The sequence below is a fragment of the Bufo bufo genome, chromosome 3 (genome assembly GCF_905171765.1).
Source record: "Bufo bufo chromosome 3, aBufBuf1.1, whole genome shotgun sequence".
Classification (NCBI taxonomy): domain Eukaryota; kingdom Metazoa; phylum Chordata; class Amphibia; order Anura; family Bufonidae; genus Bufo; species Bufo bufo.
The window spans coordinates 481,686,750-481,714,314 of record NC_053391.1 but is presented as its reverse complement, the minus strand read 5'-3'; the positions used below and the strand labels follow the sequence as shown (position 1 = coordinate 481,714,314).

Genomic DNA, 27,565 nt, shown 5'->3' with positions numbered 1-27,565 from the left:
GCTTATACCATGGACTGTGATAATATAGTATTGTAGTGTCTGGTGCTTGTGACATCCTCCTATTAATAAGAATTTTACAGTGGCATGCCTGGAACTTCACAAGCTCCCAGGCTGCCTTGATAACTGTGACAAACTCCCCTCTTTTGAGGTGGCCACGAGTGCTTGGAGAGGATTACTTGCCAGCCTCTTACCATGTGATTATGGTCCCATGTTGAATGCACCGGTTTTGTGCAGAAAAGCCGTGAGTACAGCCAGGCCAAAGAGACTTGTACTAACTTTTCAATTCCTGGTCTAATTCGTGCCATTTTGGGATGTGTTAAATGTCTATGTGTATTGTAAAGGGTGGGACATTGTATGTTTGAGTAAGTGATGTCTGTTCCATTGTCTCTCTGTGTGTATTGGCGATTGTCCTCTGTCCTGGAGACAACAGAGTTGTAATTCGATTGTCTCTCAGGACAGAGGGCAATGTGTATTCTCCTGCCTGTGTTGATTATGTTAACCATGGTGTACCATGATTATATCACAGGCCGAGGGGAGGAGTCTATGTGGGTTGTAACTTTTGTGTTATGGGTTAATGTATGTTTGTTGTGGGTGTCTCCCTTGCATGGGAGCAGGGGATAAAAGCAATTGTATTTTTTCAATGGGAGGCCTTCCAGTAAAGTATTTCTAGCATTCAGCTTGGGCTAATGTATAGACTTATTTGGCGATACCAGCGATAATAGCGAGTTATTGCTCTGTGGATTATTTGGCTGTGCTATTTGAAGGGGAGAAGGGAATACTAGACGGTGACACGGATGATACCGTCACAATAACTGATTTGCAGTCCACAATTTCGCTGTGAGGAGGGTATTTTGGGGATCATGGAGCCCCATTGCTCTAACCACTTAGATTCTGTGGTCGCTACTGACTGTGGCTTAGTATCTGTGATTGGAGTTATCTCTGATCGTGGACACTGCCCATGGGTGTCGGCTGTGTAATGCAGCCGCTGGCTATATTTTATGGGTCATATGTTTGCTGACTTTTTACTCTTTTGGTGAATTTTAATTGCAAGCTTTTTCTTCCACATGATATAGAATAAGCAAAGTGATGCTTCCTTCCTGTCAAGTATCTGCTAATCACACTTTTCCATCTTCATCTGTCACTTTCTAGGTTTGTGACCCCACAGAATGCTGAAGTGCGTAGTCTGGTATGAGCGTACACCATGGCTGCAGCAGATGGTCTGGATCAAGACATTCCATTGTTTTACCTTTCTAAATTCTGGGCCAAGTGTGTAGTTGGGCTCTTGTCAGTTGTATGCTTTGCTAATAGCTACAATGGCAATTTTGTGTTTGATGACTCTGAAGCAATCATTAATAATAAGGTGAGTGCCAGAAGGTGTTGTTAAACTGTGCCCTATGAAATAATAGCTGATGGCACCGGTGTGTTGTCAGTATGAGCTGGGACATTGATGAATCATGAGAATGAAGACCCTGCTCCGCTTTTACCAGGTACTATCCCACCGTTGGCTAGGAGCTGTGTTTAGTATTGTAGCTCTTCCCATTCGTGTGAATACGACTGTACTGCAGTACCAGGCACAGCGCATGGATGATGTGTTGTAAGCACAGTCCCTTCATTCCCATGCTGGTTCCTAGCCGTATGCCATCATTTATTATTTGTATGAAATCAGTTTACTCTATGCAGAAGTGTGTAGCTGCCCATTTCAAGCCTTCAGGTGTATAAAAGTAAGTATACATCTATCTTCATAGACCCGTCTTTCCAACCAGGGTTTCCTAGACCTGTAACATTCAGGCTACCAGCACATGTTGGAGATTTTTATGTGGGAAAACTGGAGCATAATATAAATCCAGCAAAGTAAATGAGTTTTGCCAAATCTCATGTACACTTTTGGGGACATTTATTAAAGGGGTAGTCTGGGTTCAGAGCAGAGTTGCGCATAGGGTAAGGACTTTTTCTTAAGATCCGGTAATGTACCAAGCTATGCTAGGTGGAGGCTTCCGCCTATCAGTGAGCCCGGTGCCATCACCAACACTAATGGGCAGTCTTTAACAGTCTGTTTTACTAGCTAGGGCACTGCTAAATCTTGCCCATTGGTGCCGGTGACATCACCGGGATCACGGCAAGGTCTCCTCCTGGCAAAAAGGTAAACGGCATGAAATGCTCCGATGCCCAATTCAGAGGGGCTGAGTGGGGAAAGAAGGGGTTATGTGTGGGTTCAGAGACCCTTTGGGCGATTTACGCCAATAATGTGGACTAAAAAGTCACAAATTATAATGCACACCATATTTACGCAATAATTTGCGACTTTTTGAGCTTCTCGTCACCTTTCCGAATTGGTGAGAAAAGGGAATGGGTTTTAGCGGGAGGTTCAATGCTCTGTGCGGCCTGTCGGATTTACTGTAGCATGCCAGAAACTGACATAGATTATAGCTCAAGTCTACGCTACACTTGAGTTTCTGGCCGGGGATGCAACTAATTTATTAAAAGGCACATCTTGGGCTACTTTCACACTCGCGTTTGTGGATCCGTCATGGATCTGCACAGACGGATCCGTTCAGATAATACAACCGCATGCATCCGTTCCAAATGGAGCCGTTTGTATGATCTTGAACATAGCCAAAACGGATCCGTCTTGAACACCATTGAAAGTCAATGGAGGACGGATCAGTTTTCTATTGTGTCAGTGAAAACGGATCCATCCCCATTGACTTGCATTGTGTGTCAGAACGGATCCGTTTGGCTCAGTTTCATCAGACGGACACCAAAACGCTGCAAGCAGCGTTTTGTTGTCCACCTCCAAAGCAGAATGGAGGCGGAACGGATCCAAACTGATGCATTCTGAGCGGATCCTTATCCATTCAGAATGCATTAAGGGCAAAACTGATCAGTTTTGAACCGCTTGTGAGATCCTTGAACGGATCTCACAAATGGAAGCTAAAACGCCATTGTGAAAGTAGCCTTACTCGAGCGCAGGGGATCACGACTGGTGTATGGGTACGCTAGTCATGATAAATCTCCCCCTTTGTGTATATTTAGTGTACAAAAAATTGACCTTCCATGTGGATTTTAAAATCGATAGTTTGTGCAGTATATAGTGGTTTTTCCCTTCCCCTACTACAGCACCACAATGAGAGAGAGGGAGCAGATCCGCCCCCAGGGACAGGAAACCTGCAGAATAAAAAGGTGGAGTCTCTCTCCCACCTCAGTGGTTTCCTGTCCCAGGAGTGGGCGACCTGCAGTTTTATTTTCAGGTCCGTACCACTAGTCTGGAAGTCCCAGATATGTTCTGGAGGACTAGGTGGTAGTATACCTGCTGGGGTCTATTGCCCAGAGGATGGGCTGGCAGGACCCTAGGAGCCAGGTGCTTCCACTTGGTTCTTACGACAGGTGCGTGTGCTCCTCCAGGGGAATGAATTCTGGAGTTGAAGAATCAAAGGAAGCAGCCCCAGGACGGGGTGTTGCGTTCCACCGCATGCGGCCCGGATCCATGGAGAAACATGTCTTCCGGAGCCTCCCCTCAGCGTGTGGTCCAAGCGCGAGTGTTCCGGTGGACGTCACTTCTGGCGAGGCATGCACTCCACATGATGCACTTCCGGTTTGAACATGTGGCTGAATTTGCGTTCCAGACGCGCTGGCCTTCTGGGAGGAGTGGGCAGGAGCAGTTTAAAGAGCGCATGGCCGGTGGTGTGCCGGCGTACCTAGATTCCGATTCTGCTGGTACTCCTGCTTCCCTATATTTGAGTCGAATCTTGATTCCCCTCATCTGCTCTTTTTCTTTACATTATAAGATTGTCCTGATTGGATGCAATGGAGGAGGAAAAGAAGCCTGATCTGGCAGTTCTATTTTGGAATGAGTGGGTAAGTGCCCAACAAGTGATACTGTGTTGATATTTGATTATTTCTTTATTTTAGCCAAGGCTTAAGAAATCCTGTAAACGTCAGAAAAGATCTGCGGAAGGCTTGTTATCAGATATGGATTCTACAGTTGATAGTGAGGAAGTGGTGGAAACATACCACTCAGATTTTTCCTCATCCTCTGAAGATGATATGGAGGGTAGAGCTTTATTTCCTGTAGAAGATACTGATAAATTATTGAAAGCTATTCGTTCTACTCTGGATTTAGAAGATGTTAAAGATGATAAATCTGTAGTCGATTCAATGTTTGAGGGACTTCAGTAAAGGAGGCGCAGATGTTTCCCGTTACATAAGTGTTTCGGCCCTCATAAATGGAGAGTGGAAAAAAACGTGATAAAAAGGCATTTATTCCCAAAAGTTTTAAAAGAAAGTATCCCTTTGAAGAAGAGGCCTCTTCTTGGGATAAAGCGCCAAAGATTGACGTAGCTATATCAAAGATTTCTAAAGTCTTCCCTACCGTTCAAAGATATGAGGTTTCTAAAGGACCCATTAGATAAAAAAAAAAGTAGATTCCTGTCTCAAAAACACCTGGGAAGCAGCGGCTTCCGCGTTTTAGTTCGAATATTGCGAACACTGTTATGGCCAGATCTATGATTATCTGGTTGGAACGATTAGAATGTCAGATTAGGGATAAGTGTCCTAGAGAGCAAACTCTAGCCTCCTTGTCTGCTTTACAGAAGGTGGCTGATTTCATTGCGGATGCTTCTGTAGATTCAGTCAAACTGGTGGCACAGGCATCCTCCCTTTCCAATTCTGCTCGCAGAGCACTCTGGCTGAAAAATTGGAAAGGGGGTGATTTGCCTTCAAAGCAAAGATTGTGCAAGTATTACTTGTCAGGGAGAGTTTTTGTTTGGGCCTGACTTAGATTCCCTTTTGGAGAAAGCTGCGGATAGGAAAAGGAAATGTCCTGCTCTTTCTCCAGGTTATTCTTCAACCTCCTTTTCCAGATCCAGACGTCCCTTTCGTTCGTCATCTAGATTTCGGGGGAAGAGGTCAAAATAGCGACAGAAACCAAAGTTTTAGATCTAAAGGTTTTGAGGGTAAAGGCTTCCTGTTTGGAGGTTCCTCTTCCCAGCCTAAGAAACCGCCTCAGCAATGACGCCAGGGGTCCTGTGGGAGGAAGACTGAGGTTCTTTCTTCCCGCATTGGAAAAAGTAGCAGGAAAATAGGTCCAGGGGCTCATAGGAGAAGGTTTAAGATTAGATTTTCGTTCAAAACCCCCTCAGAAATTTGTGGTCACTAGAAATGTCTGCTATGGGAGGTAGAAGTCTTAGAGCTGTCAGAGAAGCAGGTTCTAATTCAGTGGCAGAACAGAAAAAGGGGTTGATTTCTGGTAAAGATACCTCCTATTTCTGGTAAAGAAACCAGACAACTCTTTCCGCACGATTATAAATCTAAAACAACTAAACAAATATCTTCTTTTAAGAAAATTCAAGGTGGAGACAGTAAAATCAGCAGTTCATCTACTGTATCAGAATTGTTTTATGGCAGTCTTAGATCTGAAAGATTCGTATGATCACGTCCCCATACACCCTTTGTATCAGCAGTTCCTCAGAGTGGCAGTGACTGTCGAAAGGAAGTATTCGTCACCTTCAGTTTCAAGCGCTTCCATTTGGCCTCTATGGCCCGCAGAATATTTACGAAGGTGATGGCAGAAGTAGCCTCATTTATAAGGAAAGAGAACATTTTATTCCTGTCTTATATGGACGACCACATTTTAATTATAGCTGGCTCTCAGCGGGACTGTATAATGGCGGTGCAAAAGGTGACAGGAATTTTGGAAGATTTAGGCTGGATGATAAATCTAAAAAATCCTGAATTGTGCCGGAAACTCGTCAGGTGTTTTTGGGTCTTCTCTTGAATTCGGTAGTCCAGAGAGTTTTTCTGACCAAAGAAAAGATATCCTGTGTCCATACAAAGTTGCAGATGCTGAAATCATCTCAGAGCTCGACTATTTGGAAAGCCATGTGAGTCTTGGGGTCACTGACCTACTGTATTCCAGCTGTAGAACAGGCCCAGTTTCATGCTTGGCAGCTACAGGCAGATTCTTCTAGCACTAAAGAAGAGTGGAGGATCTTTGGACTCAAGGATGGTAATTTCAAGGAAAATGTTAGAAGATCTGTCCTGGTGGGAAGACAGCACAAATCTAAGTCAGGGGATTCCTTGGAGTCGTTCCGATCCTGTGGTTTTAAAGACTGATGCCAGCGCTTGGGGGTGGGGGGGGCACATTTTTTGGACCAGGTCATTCAAGGACAGTGGTCACCTGTATGGAGAACATTCTCCTCAAACAGAAAGGAGTTGCTGGTTATAAGACTGGCCTTGGAGACAGCAATACCCTTTATTCATTGAAAACGTGAGGATAATGTCGGACAACCAGTCAGCTGTAGCTTACATACATCATCAGGGGGGAACAAAATCAGTTTCCCTCATGAAAGAAGCAGATCATATTTCTGCTCTCCACATAAGAAGCAAGGAGAACTTCCAGGCGGACTTCCTGAGCAGTCATCAGCTGAGACAGGGGGAATGGTTTCTTAACCCTTCAGTTTTTTTTGGAGATAGTCAGGCTGTGTGGGCCCCATCCATCGATCTTTTTGTCACCAGAATTAACAGAAAGGCGGAGAAGTTTTGCTCTCTCAACCCGAGAGAATTCCAAGATGGGGTGAATGCTCTTCAGAAATGGGGTTTCCCCTTAGGCTATGCTTTTCCTCCCTTCCAGCTTATTTCTCTAGTTCTCAAAAAGATCAGAGACGAGGGTGCACGAATGATTGATAGCCCCCTTCTGGCCGAGAAGGGCATGGTTCTCTCTCCTGAGGTCCATGTCAATAACAGATCCCTGAATTCTTCAGGAGATCCCGTACCTTCTGATGCAGGTTTTGTCATCCAAATGTCAGGGGCCTACATCTTACGGCCTGGAATTTGAAAAGTCATTATTGATTAGACAGGGGTTTTCGGAAGCTCTAGTATCCACCTTACTAAAAAGTAGGAAAGCTGTGACTGTTTCCATCTATGTTAGGGTTTTGAAAAAATTCTTAGAATTATCAGGGATCAAGGCAGGTTCTTTGCCGTCTGAGACTTCGGTCATTTAGATCCTGGAGTTTCTCCAGAGGGGTTTTTCTCTGGGGTTAGCAAAAAACACTGAAAGTCCAGGTTTCGGCCCTGTCAGCCCTCTTTGGTCTAAATTTTGCCATTGACCCCTGGGTGGTAAGGTTCTTTAAAGCAGTAGATAGAATTATTCCGGTTAAGGCACCAAGGATTTCCCTGTGGGATCTAAATCTAGTATTAAATGCTTTTACTAGGCCTTCCTTTGAACCATTGACCTCTTGTTCAGTGAAGCTCCTTACCTTTAAGTTAGTCCTATGGTAGCTTTAACCTCTGCGAGAAGGGTCAGAGAAATTCAGGCTATCTCTATCAATCCTCCCTTTATGTCCATCCTGGATGATAGGGTAGTTCTTAGACCAGATCCTTCCATTTTACCTAAGGTTCCTTCCAAATGCAACAGACTCCAGGAGATAGTCCTTCCAACTTTTTTTTGATAAACCCAAGAACCAGGAGGAAATTTTCCACTGCTTGGATGTTAGGAGATGCCATATACGTTACCTAGAGGTAACCAAGGATTGCAGAAAGTCCTCTGCGCTATTTGTTCTTTTTTCTGGCATAAATAAGATAAAGGTGGCCTCAAAGAGTTCACTAGCCAGATGGATTAGGACAGTTCTTTCCCTGGCTTAGACCTCTTCTGGAAGTTCTTCTCCTTTCTCTGAAAGCACACTCTACTCGCGCAGTCTCTACCTCATGGGCTGAAAGAGCTAATGTTTCTATTGAGCAAATCTGTAAGGCTGCCACGTGGTCTTATCCTTCTACCTTGTACCGTCACTATCGGCTCCAGTTGAATTCTGCCTCTGATCTTCTGTTTGGTAAGAAGGTTCTGCAAGTGATCCCCCCCCCCATAAGGAAGGGGTATTATTTTTCTCTGAAATCTCTCTCTGAGGTGCTGTCGTGGGGGAAGGGAAAAATGATGAGTACACTCATCGGTAATCAGATTTTCCAGATCCCACGACAGCACCCTTCCTTATTCCCTCCCTGGTGTTTCGTGGTTCTCTGTTTTAAGTTGCACGGGTTGTAGAAAAAAAAAAAAAGTATACATAATTAGGTGAACTAACCTAGGTTGGAGTCCCTTTCATGCTCTGTAAACCACTAAAGTGGGAGAGAGGCTCCACCTTATTATTCTGCAGGTTTCATGTCCATGAGGGTGGACTCTCTCTCACTCACACACACAATTTTGGTGTGGATTTATATGCAGATTTTCTGCATACAAATATGCAATGTGTGTTCAGGTAACCTTATGGTACATCCACACGGAACTGATTTACTGCTGCAAATCTGCGGCACTTTACAGAGCTAGCAATGTAAGTCAATGGGGACGGATCCGTTTTTACTGACACAATATGGTGCAATTGAAAACTGATCCGCCTCCCATTGACTTTCAATGTAAGTCAAAACTGATCTGTTTGCATTATCATGAACAAAACAAATGCAAACGGATCCGTTCTGAACGGATACAAGCATTTGCATTATAGTTGCGGCTCCGTCTGTGCAGATACCAGACGGATCCGCACCTAAATGCAGGTGTGAAAGTAGCCTAAGCGTGTTTTACTGTAGCAATATTGTAGAGAATTGTGTGATTTGAAGTTTAAAGGGGTTGTGTAGCCAGTACATATTGATGACCTATCCTCATGATAGGTCATCAATATCTGATCGGTGGAGTCTGACTCCAGGCACCCCTACTAATTGAAGAGGAGGAGGCGCTCGTACGAGCTCTGCTTCCTCTTTAAGCTTACACTGTACGTTGTCTCCTTGCAGCGACAGCGCAGTAAAGGGAGCAAGCACTGTGCCTCTGAGACAACGCACAGTGTAATCTTGAAGAGGAAGTAGCACTTGCACAAGTGCAGCTCCACCTCCTCTTAAAACGGATGATCAGCAGTGGTGCAGAGAGTCTAACCCCCCTCCCCTTCCAATCAGATAGTGATGACTGATCTTGAGGATAGGTCATCAATATGTACTGTCTGTGCAAACCCTTTAAACTTGACTGTACTCACTGAGTGCAAGAAGGGAGAAGTCAGACTTGGTAATAAACTGCTTCTGTCTCCCCTTCGGAGTTGCAGGAGCCTTAATCCAGCGCAGTACATTTATGGCACTCTGAATTAGAGCCCAGCACCAAGCGGCAGCTTGGTACAGCTCTTGGTCATTATGAGGTTTAAATAAATCTGGCAGTGCAGTTGGAGCAATGAATCAATGTGAAGTATCGGGCTGGTTCTAGCTTTGTTAGAAAAAGATTTCACATACTATGTGATGTCTGATTTTCATCTTTTACATTAATCACCTTTAAAGGGAATGTCCGAGATTACATAGGTTTTAATTCCCCTATTGAATGAATCCTACTAGCCTGTTTCCTACTGCTCCCGTCCTGTGCGCTAGGTCCCACCGTTTCCATCTTCTGGTCTGTGGTTTGTTTACGTCCTTTACCAACATGGGCAACTGCTGCAGCTAACCATTGGATTCAGCGGTAACTTGTTTCTTGGGAACATATCACCACTGAAGCCAGTGGATGGCTGCAGTGGAGCAGGTGCCCATGCAGGAAAGTAAACAATCCACTTACTGCAAGATGGACACAAGGGAGTCAGCGTGCAGGACGGGAGTGTCAGGAAGTTGATAAGTCTGAATCTTTCAATAGCGGAGGCAAACTGTGGGCATTTGTTAAGTCAGACCTCTACCATTAATGGAGGCTATTTTGAATACCTGAAAGACTAAACCTGGTCGGATCAGTACTGTGTCAGTGATTATATAGTATGGAAATGTACATCTTACTGTAAAATTTTGAATCACCATTGTTGGTGAATAAGCTTATGAGGGTTAGTTTGAGTCATATACAGAGAGTATTAAAGAAAATATAGATTTAAACCACGTTAAAATGCCAAAGTATACTAATAACAGCATGAAAATAGAATATTTTATTGCAGAACACAAAGTTACATTCAAATCTGTGTGCGGCATTCTAGTATTCTGTTCCGGAAGAGGAGCAGAATACTGGAATTGCCAGACACTGCTGTGGCCGCTGGATTCCAGTTCTCTATAATGGGACCCATCTGATTTCTGGCACGACTGCTGCTGTATCGGGCTTTGCCGGATAGGGCATTTCCAGTATTCTGCTCCTCCTGCAGAACAGAAAACTCGAATGCCGTTCATGGATGTGAACATAGCTTAAAGAGGCTCTGTTACGAGGGTCAACTCTATTAAAAGAAGTCTGTCACATGGATTAGCAATAGGAAAGTACAAACAACTATTGCCATGTAGAATAAAATACCTTATTTCTTGATGTACCAGTCATTCTATTCTTCTGGTTTTTATTTTTGCGAAAATCCAAATTTAGCATTATGCAAATTAGAGAGTAAAGTGCCCAGAGGGGCATTATTATCGTTCAAAAGTGGCCAGAAACGCCTCCTTTCAGTGCCCAGCCCACCCTTCTTTAGAGCCCAAGTATGCCTCTTCAGGGCTGAAACGAAACACTCACACCAGCACTGTTTTTTCTGGAAACCCCCCCCCGCTACGTCATAGAAGCGATGTAACTCCGCCCACATGTGCCTTCTACAATGCCCCATATATCGTGCATCCAGCGCAGAGAAATCTTGCACAGGCGCAGTAACACGGGTACCTTACTCCCTTGGATTTACGTGAAAATGAAAGCCAGAAGAACAAAATGACTGGTACATCAAGAAATAAGGTATTTTCTTCTACATGGCAATAGTTGTACTTTCATATTGCTAATCCATGTGACAGATTTCCTTTAAACCAGTCATATAGCCTGGTAGGGTTGATGTAGCTGAGTAAAACAATACCTGTGGTTTTTTTTGTAGGTTATTCTGGAGAAATGTACACTTACATTTTTATTCAAATGAGCCATTAGGGTGCTAAGAGGCGGGCTTATGTGGTTTGAGCACTGCTCCAGCGAAGCCCCCGGTGCTCCAAACATGCCCTCCTCCCCTTAGATTGACAGCGCTAGGCTTCACATCTAGCGCTGAGTTCTCATTCCTGTGCACTCTTTAGCTAAGATGGTGCGTGCGCGCCATGTCTTCTGCTGTGTCGAGCAGGGAGGATGTCCCTTTTTTTTAATTTTTATTTTTTTAATCTTGCCATTTTTATAGTATTTTTTTACAATTGGGACATAATACATAACATACAAAACAAACACAACAGCAGCTATCCCCCCCCCCCCTTTCCCTCCCACCTCCGCGCTGTGTCCACCATCTCTTTCACAGTATATCTTCTACAATATTGCCAGGGAGTACCCATTCCTACTCCATTGCCCGAACAGGAAGGATGTTCAGTGTGCATGCTCCATTGACGTAATTCCACCCAGAGGAGCGAGCTTCATCTGCCGTCTCCTCCACTTCGGGGTGTAGTGATGTTAGTGGCACATGCGCAGTAATCATCTTCCCTGCTCGGCAAGCAGCAGAAGACTTGGTGAGCACACGCTGTTATCTAACGGGTGTGCAGGAGCGGGAACTCAGCCCCAGATGTGAAATCTAGTGCCCTTAATCTAGGGGGAGAGGGGGGGTGGGGTTGGAGCACCTCGGCCAGTGCTCAAACCCCATAAGCCCGCCATTTGGTGCTCCAATGGTTCATGTGCTTAAAAATAAAAGTGTACATTTCTCCACAATGCCATCACCTACAAAAAAAATACAGGTATCATTTAACTCGGGTACATCAACCCTACCAGGCTATATGCCTGGTTTAAAAGGGTTGATCCTAACGGCACAGCCTCTTTAAGAAAACTCTTTTTTTTTCACTGAAACATTCCAAACAGTAAAATTTCTGCAGTTTCTGAAGAATACAAAACCTTCTTGTCATAAAAGGAGTTAAGTGCTGTTTATAGCTTTCTTTTGTTTATAGCTTTCGGTTTGGATTCAGTTTATTCTGGCAGAAATCTTACTAATATAGAAAATGCCATCTGGATACTTTTTTTTTGTTCATTGTTACCATCTATGTAAATGCTTGTACGCCTTTGTAAATGTGGTACTTTACTGACATGAATTACTCACGTGTTGCTGTTTACCTCAACAAAGTTCATGTAATGTACGCCAGCTGGAAAATGTTTGGAACATCCTTTAGCACTGTTATTTGTCTGCAAATTATGGGGGGTTTTTCAAGCAAACCGTATCATTGGGATAAATATATCGAATTTTTAGTCTGCCTTAAATTATCCAGAAGTCAGATAACACTGGCTGCAGTAAAGTCTATTGCCAAATATGTTACTATTGTTACTGGCTGAATAAATGTCTTGCTGAATAAATATGGGGAGGCTATACACAGTTGTTTTTGCAGATGCAGCCATAGGCATTTTAGAGCATATTGGCCCTTACAGTTGTTCGATAATATCAAGCGAATGATTAAAGTGTCACTAACTTTTCAGCAAACTCTGCATGAATCAAGTACAGTACATGTGGAATAACACTATTTCTGGCCATTATATCACTTGTATCTGGCATTTTAGCAGGTTTGCTCTGTGTAGGCTGAGAGTTTAGTTTGCAAGCGATCTCCGGAACTCCCATAGAAATAAATAAGGCAGCTGCATGCATACCCAACCAGCCGCTCCATTTATCTCCGGGGCCTTCAATGGGTATGGGGCTCCTATTCTCATGATTGGCGAGGGTTACAATGGTAGGTCCCACTGATCTAATAGTTATACCCTATCCTGTGGATAGGGGATAGTATTATATAACCAGAACCAGTGAGGGACATGAACATGTGGAGTCACTGTGGGTAGAAATACATGGAGACAAAAGCAATATTGACTAATAGGAGTTTATTACAAACCACCTAATATACCAGAGGCCACAGAAAATCTGCTACTAAACGAAATAGGTGAGGCGGCAAATCATAATGAGGTGGTTATTATGGGGGACTTCAACTACCCAGATATGGACTGGGAAACTGAAACCTGTACATATCATAAAGGAAACAGGTTCTTGGCAATAACCAAAGACCATTACCTTTCCCAACTGGTTCAGGACCCAACTAGAGGGACGGCCATACTAGACTTAGTATTAACCAATAGACCTGACAGAACAACAGATGTGCAGGTTGGGGGGGCACCTGGGAAATAGTGACCATAAAGTAATAACCTCCCAATTATCATTCAAAAGAGTGTTTCTTCAGGGAGGAACAAAAATACCAAACTTTAACCCCTTAAGGACTTAGGACGTACTGGTATGCCATGTTTGCCGAGTCCTTAAGGACCCAGGGCGTACCGGTACGACTTAAGTTTAAAATTACATTGCGGCGGGGGTTAATCGGAACAAGATGTCCGCTGAAATCATTCAGCGGGCATCCTGTCACAACGCTGGGGGGGGGTCATGTGAGATCCCCCTGGATCTCACAAGCCGGAAGCTGTATGAGTAATACACAGTGTATTACTCATACAGCCAATGCATTCCAATACAGAAGTATTGGAATGCATTGTAAAAGGGATTAGACCCCCAAAAGTTGAAGTCCCAAAGTGGGACAAAAAATTAAAGTAAAAAAAAAGTTGAAAAAATAGTTTTCCCCCCCAAAAATTTTGTTTCAAGTAAAAATAAACAAAAATGTCATTTTCCCCCAAATAAAGTTAAAAAAAATTGGTAAAAAATAGGGGAGGGGGAAAAAGTATACATATTAGGTATTGCCGCGTCTGTATCGACCGGCTCTATGCACAAATCACATTACCTAACCCCTCAGTTGAACACCGTAAAAAATAAAAAATAAAAACTGTGCTAAATACACCATTTTTTGTCACCTGACATCACAAAAAGTGTAATAGCAAGCGATCAAAAAGCCATATGCACCCCAAAATAGTGCCAATCAAACAGTCATCTCATCCCGCAAAAAAATGAAACCCTACCTAAGATAATCGCCCAAAAACTGAAAAAACTATGGCTCTCAGAATATGGAGACACTAAAACATGATTTATTTTATTTATTTATTTTTTAAATATTATTGTGTAAAACTTACATAAAAAAAAAAAAAAGTATACATATTAGGTATCGCCGCGTCCATATCGACCGGCTCTATACACAAATCACATGACCTAACCCCTCAGATGAACACCGTAAAAAAATTCAAATAAAAACTGTGCTAAATAAACCATTTTTTGTCACCTTAAAGCAAAAAACGTGTAATAGCAAGCAATCAAAAAGTCACACGCACCCCAAAATAGTGCCAATAAAACAGTCATCTCATCCCGCAAAAAATGAGACCCTACCTAAGATAATCGCCCAGAAACTGAAAAAATTATGGCTCTCAGACTATGGAAACACTAAAACATGATTTTTGTTTCAAAAAAGAAATCCTTGTGTAAAACTTGCATAAATAAAAAAAAGTATACATATTAGGTATCGCCGCATCCGTGACAACCTGGTCTATAAAAATATCACATGATCTAACCTGTCAGATGAATGTTGTAAATAACAAAAAAAAAAAACTGTGCCAAAACAGCTATTTCTTGTTACCTTGCCTCACAAAAAGTGTAATATAGGGCAACCAAAAATCATACGTACCCTAAACTAGTACCAACAATACTGCCACCCTATCCCGTAGTTTCTAAAATGGGGTCACTTTTTTGGAGTTTCTACTCTAGGGATGCATCAGGGAAGCTTCAAATGGGACATGGTGTCAAAAAAAAACCAGTCCAGCAAAATCTGCCTGTTATAAACCGTATGGCATTCCTTTCCTTCTGCGCCCTGCCGTGTGCCTGTACAGCAGTTTACGACCACATATGGGGTGTTTCTGTAAACTACAGAATCAGGGCCATAAATATTGAGTTTGGTTTGGCTGTTAACCCTTGCTTTTGTAACTGGAAAAAAATTATTAAAATGGAAAATCTGCCACGCCTCTTGATTCGTTCACACCTGGGGCCCTTGGGAAACTTTCCGGGGGTCAGATGAGTTTCCTAATGCCCGTCTTTAGTCCCGCCCTTCCCCACCTTCCGCTTCCCCTGCTCCTTCCTTTCTTGTGCTTGATCTATCGTTGTGTTCCCCTTTTCTGTTGTGTGTTTGTCTTACTAGGGTTAGACCCCTATAGCCTTCTCTGTCCCACATGATCAATTTACTTCTTTTACTCATGTATTGGCGCGTGTTTTTTAGTGCCCTTCCATGTGGGAAATTACACCTTACTGCCTTTTCCTTCTGGAGGCTGCTCTATGCTGTTCATGGCATTGTAAGACACTGTATTATGCTGCCCTTTGTGTACCACATCTACTTATTTGAAAATCCCAATAAAAACCTTGAATAAGAAAAATGGAAAATCTGCCAAAAAAGTGAAATTTGGAAATTGTATCTCTATTTTCCATTAATTCTTGTTGAACACCTAAAGGGTTAACAAAGTTTGTAAAATCAGTTTTGAATACCTTAAGGGGTGTAGTTTATAGAATGGGGTCATTTTTGGGTGGTTTTTATTATGTAAGCCTCGCAAAGTGACTTCAGACCTGAACTGGTCCCTAAAAATTGGGTTTTTGAAAATTTCTGAAAAATGTCAAGATTTGCTTCTAAACTTCTAAGCCTTAAAGGGACTCTGTCACCACTTTCTAACCCCCCCTTTTAAAAGTATTGTTCTCTCCATTGCGCCCTTGTGATTACAAAGGTGTTGTTATAACATAAATTCGCCGTCTCGTTTTGATAAAAATACCTTTTATCTAACCTGTCAATCTTGTGGATAAGGTGCCCAGGGCGTTTCTGAAGGTCTGAAGCTGCCGCCCGCCGCCGCCGCCGTTGGTGCCCAGCTCCTCCCCTGATCCTTTCAGCGCCGCCTGAATGTAAAGAAATCCGCCTCCGGCTCTCGCTCAGTGCCCCCTCCTCCTTTTCAAAGATCCCGCGCGTGCGCACAGGCCTGTGCCTGATGCGCCCGTGCGGACATTTAGAGTCAGCCTCATTAAGCGAAGTGCGCATGCGCGCACTTCGCTCAACCTCCTCATAAGACGAGCACTGCAGCCAGCCACTCAGAGCCTGCCAAGCGCTGTATGGAGCCGCAGGCTCTGAGTGGCTGGCTGCAGTGCTCGTCTGATGAGGAGGTTGAGCGAAGTGCGCGCATGCGCACTTCGCTCAATGAGGCTGATTCTAAATGTCCGCACGGGCGCATCAGGCACAGGCCTGTGCGCACGCGCGGGATCTTTGAAAAGGAGGAGGGGGCACTGAGCGAGAGCCGGAGGTGGATTTCTTTACATTCAGGCGGCGCTGAAAGGATCAGGGGAGGAGCTGGGCACCAACGGCGGCGGGCGGCAGCTTCAGACCTTCAGAAACGCCCTGGGCACCTTATCCACAAGATTGACAGGTTAGATAAAAGGTATTTTTATCAAAACGAGACGGCGAATTTATGTTATAACAACACCTTTGTAATCACAAGGGCGCCATGGAGAGAACAATACTTTTAAAAGGGGGGGGTTAGAAAGTGGTGACAGAGTCCCTTTAAAAGTAACATCCCCAAAAAATAAAATATCATTCCCAAAATGATCCAAACATGAAGTAGACATATGGGGAATGTAAAGTAATAACTATTTTTGGTAAATTTGTTTTTTTGTTTTTTAATAATTAAACATGATTTTTTTTTTACATTACTTTACCAGTGTCATGAAGAACAATGTGACGAAAAAACAATCTCAGAATGGCCTGGATAAGTCAAAGCGTTTTAAAGTTATCAGCACTTAAAGTGACACTGGTCAGATTTGCAAAAAATGGCCAAGTCCTTAAGGTGAAATAGGGCTGAGTCCTTAAGGGATTAAAAAAGCAAAACTTGTTCAACTAAAAGAGGTCATAGGTAGAGTTGAGCGGACACCTGGATGTTCGGGTTCGGCCGAACTTCAGAAAAAAGTTAGAGTTCGGGACCCGAACTTGACCCCGAACCCCATTGAAGTCAATGGGGACCTGAACTTTTAAACACTAAAATGGCTGTAAAAATGTCATGGAAAGGGCTAGAGGACTGCAAATGGCATCAAAATGTGGTTAAGAGCATGGCAAGTGCTCTGCAAACAAATGTGGATAGGGAAATGACTTTAAATAACATAAAATACATAAAAAAATAAATCTTGATCTAGGAGGACAAGGTCCATATGGAGGAGGCGGTGGATGTGGCGGTGTAGGTGGAGGAGGAGGTAGCCTACACTGCTTTTTGGTTTTAAATTTTATTTATATTTTTTTTAATTAGTGTACACGCCAAAACATTGGGAAATATAACCTGTGAGAACCCCCTCCAGTCGTGCTCAACACACGTTCAGACAATACACTGGCTGCAGGGCAGGCCAGCACCTCTAAGGGGTAAAGGGCAAGCTCAGGCCATGTGCCCAATTTGGAGACCCAGAAGTTGAAGGGGGCAGACCCGTCATTCAGTACGTATAAGCGTGTGCACACATACTGCTCCACCATGTTGGTGAAATGCTGCCTCCTGCTAAGACGTTCCATATCAGCTGGTGGTGCTGGTTGTTGTGGCGTGCTGACAAAGCTTTTCCACATTTCAGCCATGCTAACCCTGCCTTCTGAGGTGCTGGCGGTGCCCCAGCTGCGTTGGCGACCTCTTCCTCTGCCTCAGGGGGGAATGCCACCAGCAGCGCGTCTACCAGCGTGCGCTTGTACTCGCGCATCTTACGATCACGCTCCAGTGACGTTGTCCTTGTAACGGGGATCCAGTAGTGTGGCCACCCAGTAATCAGCACAAGTTAGAATGTGGGCAACTCAGCGGTCGTTGCAGAGACACTGCAGCATGTAATCACTCATGTGTGCCAGGCTGCCCAGAGGCAACAAAAAGCTTTCCTTTTGTGAGAGGTGTATCGTCTGTGTCCTCTGTATTCCCCCCCCCCCAGCCACGCACCAGTGATGGCCATGAGCTGGTCTGGGTGCCCCTCTGCTGTGAACATGGTTCCTCCTACTCCATCTCCTCCTCCTCATCCTCCACCTAGTCATCCTCCAGAACTTTGCCCTGGCTGGACAATTGTGTACCTGGCGTTTGTGGGTGTAGGAACCCACCCTCGAAGCCACTTTGGAATGACTGGCTGGAAACCCTACGAAATGATCCCTCTTCCTCCTCCTCCTGTGCCACATCCTCTTCCATAATCGCCAACAGTGTTTTTTCAAGGAGGCATAGAAGTGGGATAGTTATGCTGAGAACGGCGTTATCTGCACTGGCCATGTTGGTGGAGTACTCGAAACAGCGCAACAAAGAACACAAGTCTCGCATGGAGGCCCAGTCATTGGTGGTGAAGTGGTGCTGTTCCGCTGAGCGACTCACCCGTGCGTGCTGCGGCTGAAACTCCACTATCGCCTGCTGCTGCTCGCACAGTCTGGCCAGCATGTGGAAGGTGGAGTTACACCTTGTGGGCACGTCGCATATGAGGCGGTGAGCGGGAAGGCCGAAGTTACGCTGCAGCGCTGACGGGCGAGCAGCAGCACAGACGGCCTGCACTTTATGCAGCAGCTCTGACATAGGGTAATTTTTAAGGAATCTCTGCACCACCAAATTCAGCACATGCGCCAGGCAAGGGATGTGCGTCAAACTGGCTAGTCCCAGAGCTGCTACGAGATTTTGCCATTATCGCACACTACCAGGCTGGGCTTGAGGCTCACTGGCACCAACCACTCATCGGTCTGTTGTTCAAGGCCCGTCCACAGCTCATGCGCGGTGTGGGGTTTGTCCCCCAAACAGATAAGTTTTAAAACTGCCTGCTGTCGTTTACCCCTGGCTGTGCTGAAGTTGGTGGTAAAGGTGTTACGCTGACCGGATGAGGAGCTGGTAGAGGATGAGGAAGCAGAGTAGGAGGAGGAAGCAACGGGAGGCAAACTGAAGCGCCCTGCAATTCTCTGTGGTGGAAAGACATGCGCCAAACTGCTATCCGCCTCAGGCCCAGCCGCCACTGCATTTACCCAGTGTGCTGTTATGGAGATATAACGTCCCTGACCGTGCTTACTGGTCCACGTATCCTTAGTGAGGTGCACCTTGCCACAGATGGAGTTGCGCAGTGAACACCTGATTTTGTCCCCTACTTGGTTGTGCAGGGAAGGGGTGGCAAGCCTGGAAAAGTAGTGGCGGCTGGGCTTGACGTACTGTGGGACAGCCACCGCCATATGGCCTTTAAAACTATCCGTCTCCACCAGACCGAATGACAGCATTTTAAAGGCCAGTAATTTAGAAATGCTGGCATTCAGGGCTAGTGATCGCGGGTGGGTAGGGGGATACTTCCTCTTCCTCTCCAGCGTTTGAGAGATGGAGAGCTGAACGCTTCCGTGGGACATTGTGGAGATGCTTGGTGACCCAGGTGGTGGTGTTGCTGGAAGATCCTCTGTTTGCAGGGTGGCAGGTGGCACTGTCACTCCAGGGGTGGATGAAGAGGCTCCTCCTGCAGCAGAAGAGGAAGCAGGAGGAGCCTGGTTTTTGAGGTGTCTACTCCACTGCAGCTCGTGCTTTGCACTTAAATGCCTGGTCATGCAGGTTGTGCTCAGGTTGAGAACGTTTATGCCTCGCTTCAGGCTCTGATTTGAACAGCGTGCAAACCACTCGTGTCTTGTCGTCAGCACATTGTCTGAAGAACTGCCTCGCCAGGGAACTCCTTGGAGCTGGTTTTGGTGTGCTCGGTCCCTTGCTGCGGTGGGCAATAGCAGGCGTACTGTCTATAGGACAGCCTCTCCGCTTTTGCACCCTGCTCCCTCTTCTGCTGTGCTGGCAGCTCTGTGCGACCACCGCCTCTTCCTCCGAACTACATAGGTCATCACTCTCATGACCTTGATTCCATGTGGGGTCGAGGACCTCATCGTCCTCCACATCATCTTCCACCCAGTCTTCACCCCTGCCCTCCTTGTCGGTCTGCACGCTTTCGAAAGCACCAGCAGTTGGCACCTGTGTTTCGTCATCATCCGAGACGTGCTACGATGGTCCTCCCGTGTACTCATCTTGAAAGATAAGTGGTTGGGCATCAGTGCACTCAATCTCTTCCACTTCTGGGGCAGGGCTAGGTGGATGGCCCTGGGAAACCCTGCTAACAGTCATCAAAAAGCAGAAGAGACTGTTGCATGACTTGGTGCTCAGACTGCTTGGCTGATTTGGGGGTGATGTGAAAGACTCATAGACATGGGCTGCAGGTGCCAACTGTGATCTTTCAGTAGGAGACGATGTGAATGAACTCGAGCCACTGTCAGCAACCCAATCTACAATCACCTGCACTTGTTCAGGCCTCACCATTCGTAGAGCCGCATTAGGCCGACCAAATACCGCTGCAGGTTCTGTCGCCTACTCGCACCTGAGGTCCCTTATTTGACGCTCTGCTCATATTTCTCAAATTTAGGATCTTGCCCTAAATGGGTGTTTAATAGTAGAATAGAACAACAGGATGTATCTCACACGACCTGAACCAGACTAGGCCTCAATTAAATTTATTTGCCCAAAATGGCTGTATTTCAAATACCTGAATAGAACACCTGTATATAAAGAGTGTATCTCAGACGCCCTGACCAACACTAGGCCGCAATTAAAGATTTGTGCCCAAAATGGCTTTATTTCAAATAAGTGAATAGAACCACACTATGTAAAGGCTTTATCTCACAATGACATATGCAGCAATGGCTGCAAAAAAAAAAAATTTCCCCCCAAACTTGTGTTTGTTTAATAACTAAATATTACAGCAGTATATAACCGTTGAATTTAACATGTGCTGATGCTGCAAGGCCAGAAAAATAGTGGATTTTGGCAAAAAAGTGTGTTTTTAAAAACCAAGAAAATTAAATTTGTATTTCTAGCTTAAATTGCATACTGAATAAGCCTGCGAATGCACCAGATGTTGCAAATAGCAAAAAAAAAATATTTTTTTTTTACAAACAGATTATTTGTGCTGTTTTTTAAAGCTTGGATTTCAATGTCCCAAAAGCTCAGATGCAGTGCTGGTGCACTGAGCTTGCATAAAATGGCCGCCACCCACCTAAAATTGTGCCCTGCACCCACACAACACAATGTATGTAGATCGCTGAGTTAGATTCACGTTTTGAACAAAGATTCTCTCCTTGAAATCACCAGCCGCATCCTTTCCCTACACTAGTAACGGCAGATTGACGTGCAGCGCTACGCGACTCCAGCTTATATAGCGGCTGGGTCACATGCTACACTGGCCAATAACAGCCATGCCATTAGTTAAACGCTTGTTGTTTGGCTACAACCTTTCAAAAAGCGCCGAACACCAAACCCGAACTTTTACTGAAAATGTTCGGCTCTGGGGTCCAAAAATCCTAAAGTTCGGTACGAACCCGAACTTTACAGTTTGGGTTTGCTCAACCCTATCCATAGGCCTAACTAACTGGAACAAAGTATTCAAAAATAAAAATACAGACACAAAATGAGATTTTTAAAAGCATCCTAAAATCTAATTGTGAGAGGTACATACCTTTTATGGGTATAAATGGTTAAGGAACAAGAAGGAAAAACAATGTGGTTCAATAAAACTGTAAAGAAAGCAATAAATGACAAAAAAGCATATAAATCACTAAAACAGGAGGGTAGCGAGGAAGCACTGAAACTATAAGACAAATGAAAGTAGCCAAACTAGAGACCGAGAGATTAATTGACAAGAGTAAAACTAACCCTAAAATGTTCTTTAATTATATAAATGGTAAAAAGTATAAATCTAAAGGTGTCAGCCCTCTACAGTGTAATGAGGGGGGAGTTGCAGAGAGCGACGAGGAGAAAGCAAAGCTATTAAATATTTTTTTTTGTCCACTGTATTAACTGAGGAAAATAAACTGTCAGATGAAATACAAATGTAAAAATTAAAATAAATAAATTCCCCATTAAAAGTGCCCTGCCTGACCCAGAAAAAAGTACAGCGTCATCTTAAAATGATTAAAATAGTCAAATCGCCAGGACCAATTGGCACCCCCCCCCCATCCTAAGAGAATTAAGTAATGTCATAGCCAGACCCTTATTTCTGATATTTAAGGACCCTATACTGACAGGGAGTGTTCCACAGGATTGGCGTATAGCAAATGTGGTGCCAATATTCAAAAAGGGTCCAAAAACAGGGCCCGGAAACTATAGGCTGGTAAGTTTTTAACATCTGTCATGGGTAAACTATTTGAAGGTTTTCTAAGAGATGCTATCTTTGAGTACCTCGAGGAAAATGAGCAAATAAGACCATATCAGCATGGCTTCATGAGGGATTGGTCATGTCAAACTAATTTAATCAGTTTCTATGAGGAGGTAGGTTCTAGACTTGACAGCGGCGAATCAATGGATGTCGTATATCTGGACTTCTCCAAAGCATTTGACACTGTACCGCATAAAAGGTTAGTATATAAAATGAGAATGCTTGGACTGGGGGAAAATGTCTGTATGTGGATAAGTAACTGGCTCAGTGATAGAAAACAGAGTGGTTATTAACGGTACACACTCAGATTTGGCAGATCTCTGCTGTTTCATACAGCAGAGACCTGTGGCTAATTACCGTAACTGGCAATAATGCCGATCGCGGTAATTAAATGCTTTAGATGCCGTGATCAAGTGAGATCAGCTTGCACTTCCGGGCTTCCTACCTATGACCCGTGTGTCCAATCCGGACATAGTTAGTTGCGCTGAATACTGTAAGCCTTACTGAGTAGGCTAACAGTATTAAAACTGCAATTCTTATTTTGGCCACCAGAATGCAGGCCAGGCTAAAAAATGTGCAAAGATGAGCAAAATAAGCTAATAATAAATTCCTGATAAACCAAAATAACAAAAAAAAATCTCATATGAAGCACATAATGATCACCAAAAAAAAAAAGTTAAATATATAAAAATATATACATTTTAATTGCCCCCCTTTCCGTATAATTAAAAAAATAAATACCTAAATAACAATAAATATAAACATCATGGGTATCACCGCGACCGAAAATGCCCATACTATTAAAATAGAAGAAAAAAAAATCCAATACGGTGAATGGTGTAACAGAAAAAGGGTCAAAATGGCTGATTTGCCATTTTTTCATTGCTTCTCTTACCCCCAAATTTTTTAGAAAATGTGATCAAAAAGTCATGCATACTCCAAAATGGTAATAATTAAAAGTGCAGATTGTTCCGCAAAAAATGAGCCCCTAAACAGCTCAGTAGACATAAGTATAAAAAAAGTTATGGGGGTCAGAATATGGTGATATATAAAAAATAAAAAAACTCAGAATTTACATTTATTTTTACACTATTTAGACATAAAGAACCTATACATATGGGGTATCGTTGTAATCGTACTGACCCAAAGAATGAAGGGCATGGATCAATTTTGCCGTAAACAAAACTCAGTGGGAACAAAACCCGTAAACGTTGGAGGGATTGCATTTTTTATTTATTTCAAATTCCACCCCATTTGTTTGTTTTTTTTTGTTTTTTTTTTACTGCTTCCCACAGCATTTTATACCATAATTAATGGTGGCATTAGAAAGTACAACTTGTACCGCCAAAAAATAAGCCCTCATACAGCTATTGACCAAAAAAATAAAAAAGTTATGGCTCACGGAATATAGGGAAGAAAAATGAAAAAACCTCCGGTAGCTAAATGTATGTGTGTGTGTGTATGTAATTAATAAATATATAATTTTATGGTCGTGGCTACGGATACTGGTGCTAGCGTAGTTAACCCAGGAAACCTAAACGTACCATTAACTAAGTAGGCCTGGATTGTGCCCATAGCCGTGAAACGTGGGTAGCCTATAAGGGGGCATACCCTGAGGAAGCCCTTGAAAAAGGGGAGGGAGGGTGGGACACGGAATGAACGCCAGCGTCGGATGACCGTGGGAGGGGAGCTTATAAAGCCTACGGCCCTCCCACAATCACAGGCTGCAACAGCCTTGACAATTATGGTCGTGGCTATGGATACTGGTGCTAGCGTAGTGAACCCAGGAAACCTAAACGTACCATTAACTAAGTAGGCCTGGATTGTGCCCATAGCCGTGAAACGTGGGTAGCCTATAAGGGGCCAAAAAGCAAGGCAAAAGGTAGATTTAGTATTTATTGAAGGGTACATGGTTTACAATGCCAGTTTGCGGAAAACGTCTATTTCCTGATGCGGATTGGGAATGTACCTGGTGAAGCAAGATGACTCCCAACATCCCATCTTCCGGATGATATGACTGGGAACGTTGTGCTTGGAGGCTGCGAAAGCCGCCCCGATCCGAAACGAGTGACCTGAAATGGTTTTGGGATCGACCCCCTAGGCCGGTGACTAGAAGGCGAATGTGGGAAATGAATTGCGCGGTTGTGAGGGGCTTGGATTTGAAGGGTAGCAGTGGGCTGTCTGGGGAGGAATGACTCAGGGAGCTAATTAATTGGTTGAAAACCTGGACTGGGCACCATTTGTTGAAAGACCTGAAGTACTTGACTGGGACTGGAGGCCCTGATTGCGACGTTTTGGTGGAAGGTAGCAGGATGAAATAGTCGTGACTCCAAGTTAACTGGCTCTTGGTCAGACCCTTGGATTTTGGGGAGAAACCTGTGAATTCCCCTGGCCGCAAAAACCCATAAAAACCTAAATACATGGCCGCTTTTATGATGGTGCTGGGATGGAGCCCGAAAGGGTTGCTGTCTAGGGAATTGGAAAGTTTCCTGAACAGATCCCCTGAGACTGGTTGCCTGGTGGGAGTGCATAGCAGACTGCTTTTTAGAATCCCCCTAAGGACAGCCCTGATGGCGGGGGATGCGAATATCGCCTTACTACCGGGATGTTTGAGGGTAGAGTAGTATTGCACCCCTGCCATGTACAATCTGATGGAATTGTAGCCAAGTTTGAGGTTATGGTGACAATAAGCTAAAAAAGCCATCAAATAGGTGATCCTATCTGTGCCGCTCCTAGGATGGAGACGTGATGAAAATTTTTGGAAACTGTTCCAACCGGTTTTATAGTTTCTAGCTGTGTTGGCTGATAGTGATTTTTGCATGAGGGATTTGGCGGATGAAATGATTTGCGCTAGTCCATGCGTAGGGTGTTGAACTCTGGAGGAGACAATCCTGCTGGATCCGCCTCTGGCATGACCTGGAAGAAACGGTTGAAATGAAAGCGTGACAGTGCGTCAGCCGCGGAGTTCTGGACACCCTGGATGTGTCTGCATGAAATTTGAAAGTTTGTGCTGTAGGGAGAACCAAACTAATTTGCGGACGAAAGGCATGATGTGACGGGATTTGGACCTACCTTTTGGTAATGATATCCACTACCGACTGACTGTCCGTAATGAATGTCACCGGGGAGTTTGCCCACTGCATGCCCCAAACTTGCGCGTCCGCTACAATTGGGTAGATTTCTAGGAGGGGGGAGGATCTGAGGTATTCACTGAGCGAAGAGATTTCGGGAGGCCAGTGGCCCGCGAACCACTGGTTGTTGTAGATGGCCGCGAAACCCCTGGAGGCAGCTGCGTCGGAAAACATTGTGGGAGAAGAGGGACACCATTGAGGGATGAATAGGGAGATCCCATTCCAGCGGGTCAGGAAGAAATTCCACATGGCTAGATCTGCCATCACGTGTGCATCCAGGACTATCGGGGAGTCCTGCTCTGCGGCAGTCAGTAGCCAATAATCTGGATAAGAAGGCCTTGCCCTGGGTCATGATCCTGGTGGCGAAGTTCAGCATGCCTAGCAGGGATTGTAATTTTTGCTTTGAGACGACCCTGCAACCCCACAAATCTGGAAATGACCTCCTTGATCTTTGACGGCTTGTCCTCAGGCAACCTCGCTTCCATCTTGCGGGTATCTAAGACAATGCCGAGGAAAGGGATTGATGGTTGAGGGTCCTTCAATCTTGGCAGGGGTGACGGGGATGTTGAGGCTGGCGAAAACCTGGAGTAGGCTATCAAGTTTGCAGGGTGAAACGTCTGGTTGCTCTATTAGGAGAAGGTCATCCAGGTAGTGGATGACCTTGGGGCACCCGCAGTGGTTGACCAGGACTCAGTGGAGGGCCTGGGCGAACTGGTCGAAAAGCCACGGACTACTTTTGGAGCCGAAGGTGAGGCGGTTGGCGAAGTAGTACAAGCCGTCCCATTTTATACCGTAGAATTTCCAGAGTTGTGGGTTGATGGGCAGCAGCTTGAAAGCGTCCGCCAGGTCAGCCTTGGACAGCCAAGCCCCTTGGCCTGCCAGGAGGATGAGGGCGATGGCTTCACTGAGAGGAGTATTTCATCGAGCACTCCTCCGACGGAACCAGGGAGTTGAGGCTGGGGATATGAGAACCATGAGAAGCTGAGAGATCATAAATTTAATCCTTTTTTTATTTTATTTTTATTATTGGTAAATTTTTTTGCAACGATGCCGATGGGGTTTGTCCTCCAGTAATCGAACGGAATGCTGGAGAAAGTGCTAATGAGAAAACCCTTCTCCAGTTCCGCCTGGACCAGAGGACCCACCGAAGCGGCATCGGAAATGGCGGACCTGAGGTTGGGGCATTCCCAAGATGACTGAGGAAGGGCCACGAGACCAGTGTGGAATCCTTCCTTGAAACCGTTGATGAGGAAGTGAACCTGGTGGGGATTGTGATGATCACGGAGAAGTGTGACTAGTAGGTCCACGTTGACCACGCCTAGTCACTTGTTCCTGGTCGATCTGTTTGGGCAAACCGACAGGGGGGGGGGGGCCCTAAAAAAAAGTGGAGCAGACGTGGAGTGCTCTGCACTGATTGTAGTTGCAGGTTGCAAAATTGTAGTTGTTGCATACCTGACTATTTCCTAGGAAAACTATGGGTCGACCCAGCTTGTCGGTGCCCGAGTTGTGTCTAGGCTGGGACCCCGAGGTGCCTGCCACAGACCTAGGCAGGGAGGATGGAAGGCTGGGATTTGGACACCAGTCTGAGGTATGCAGAATGGATTGGCATGATGCGCACACGAGGACTTTGAGACCGGCGAAATGTCGGCAAAAAAGCTCCATGTCCAGGGATGCCCAATTGGTGAACCGTTAGAATTGGGCGAGGGCCGCCGCGGCTTTGGCCGAGAAGGGGCAATGGTAGTCATAAAATGCGTACCCTCCATACTTGTGCCCCAGATCCGTGACCCTGTACAGGTACAAATCCAGCTCCTCGCGCCTTTCGGGGAAGGCGGAGCAGATTGTCCCTGAACAGGCTGAAGGCCAGGACGAATTCTGGGATAGACAGTTTCCTGTTCAATCGGGCATCCCTGGACCTGAGAACTATCGACACATTTTCGCAGGCTATGGTCCTATTCTCAACCGTGTCGTGGGTGGCAATAAGGATTGCGGCCAAATTGACGTCCTTCCCTTCCAAGATGTCTCGTTTGAGGGTGTCAGTCACAAAATGGGACGGGGCTACCTCAGACAAGACGGGAACCCTACCTGAGGATGTGGATTGGGACGTGGAAGCGACCAGGAGAGGAGGGACGGGGATACTGGGAGGCGGATCTCTGGACTCTACTGCCGACAGCCTGGTCTGAATGTCCGATACGGAGGTGGCCAGGGTGTTGATGGTGGCGTGCAGCTGAGTCGATGACAACTGGATAGTTGACATTGACACCTGTTCTTCGGAGTGGGAGGAATCGGATACCAGGAGTCGATAAAGCTCCGCCTTCCTGGCCGATGCTGGGTAACGAATCCCTCGTTTGGTTAATTCGGCTATAATTTGGGGGATCTTCCAGCTCC

The 27,565-nt window shown here is 45.0% G+C and overlaps 1 protein-coding gene across 2 annotated transcripts in view; it reads left to right on the top strand.

The window, feature by feature from the left end:
* The window catches only part of TMTC4 (transmembrane O-mannosyltransferase targeting cadherins 4), a 163,854-nt gene that overhangs the window by 2,135 nt on the left and 134,154 nt on the right, over positions 1-27,565 (top strand). For both annotated transcript variants that reach the window (XM_040425259.1, XM_040425258.1), the window contains one exon: positions 1,150-1,360. In XM_040425259.1, the coding sequence (XP_040281193.1) occupies positions 1,202-1,360 (159 nt within the window). In that variant the 5' untranslated portion in view covers positions 1,150-1,201. The remainder of the gene's footprint in view (positions 1-1,149; positions 1,361-27,565) is intronic.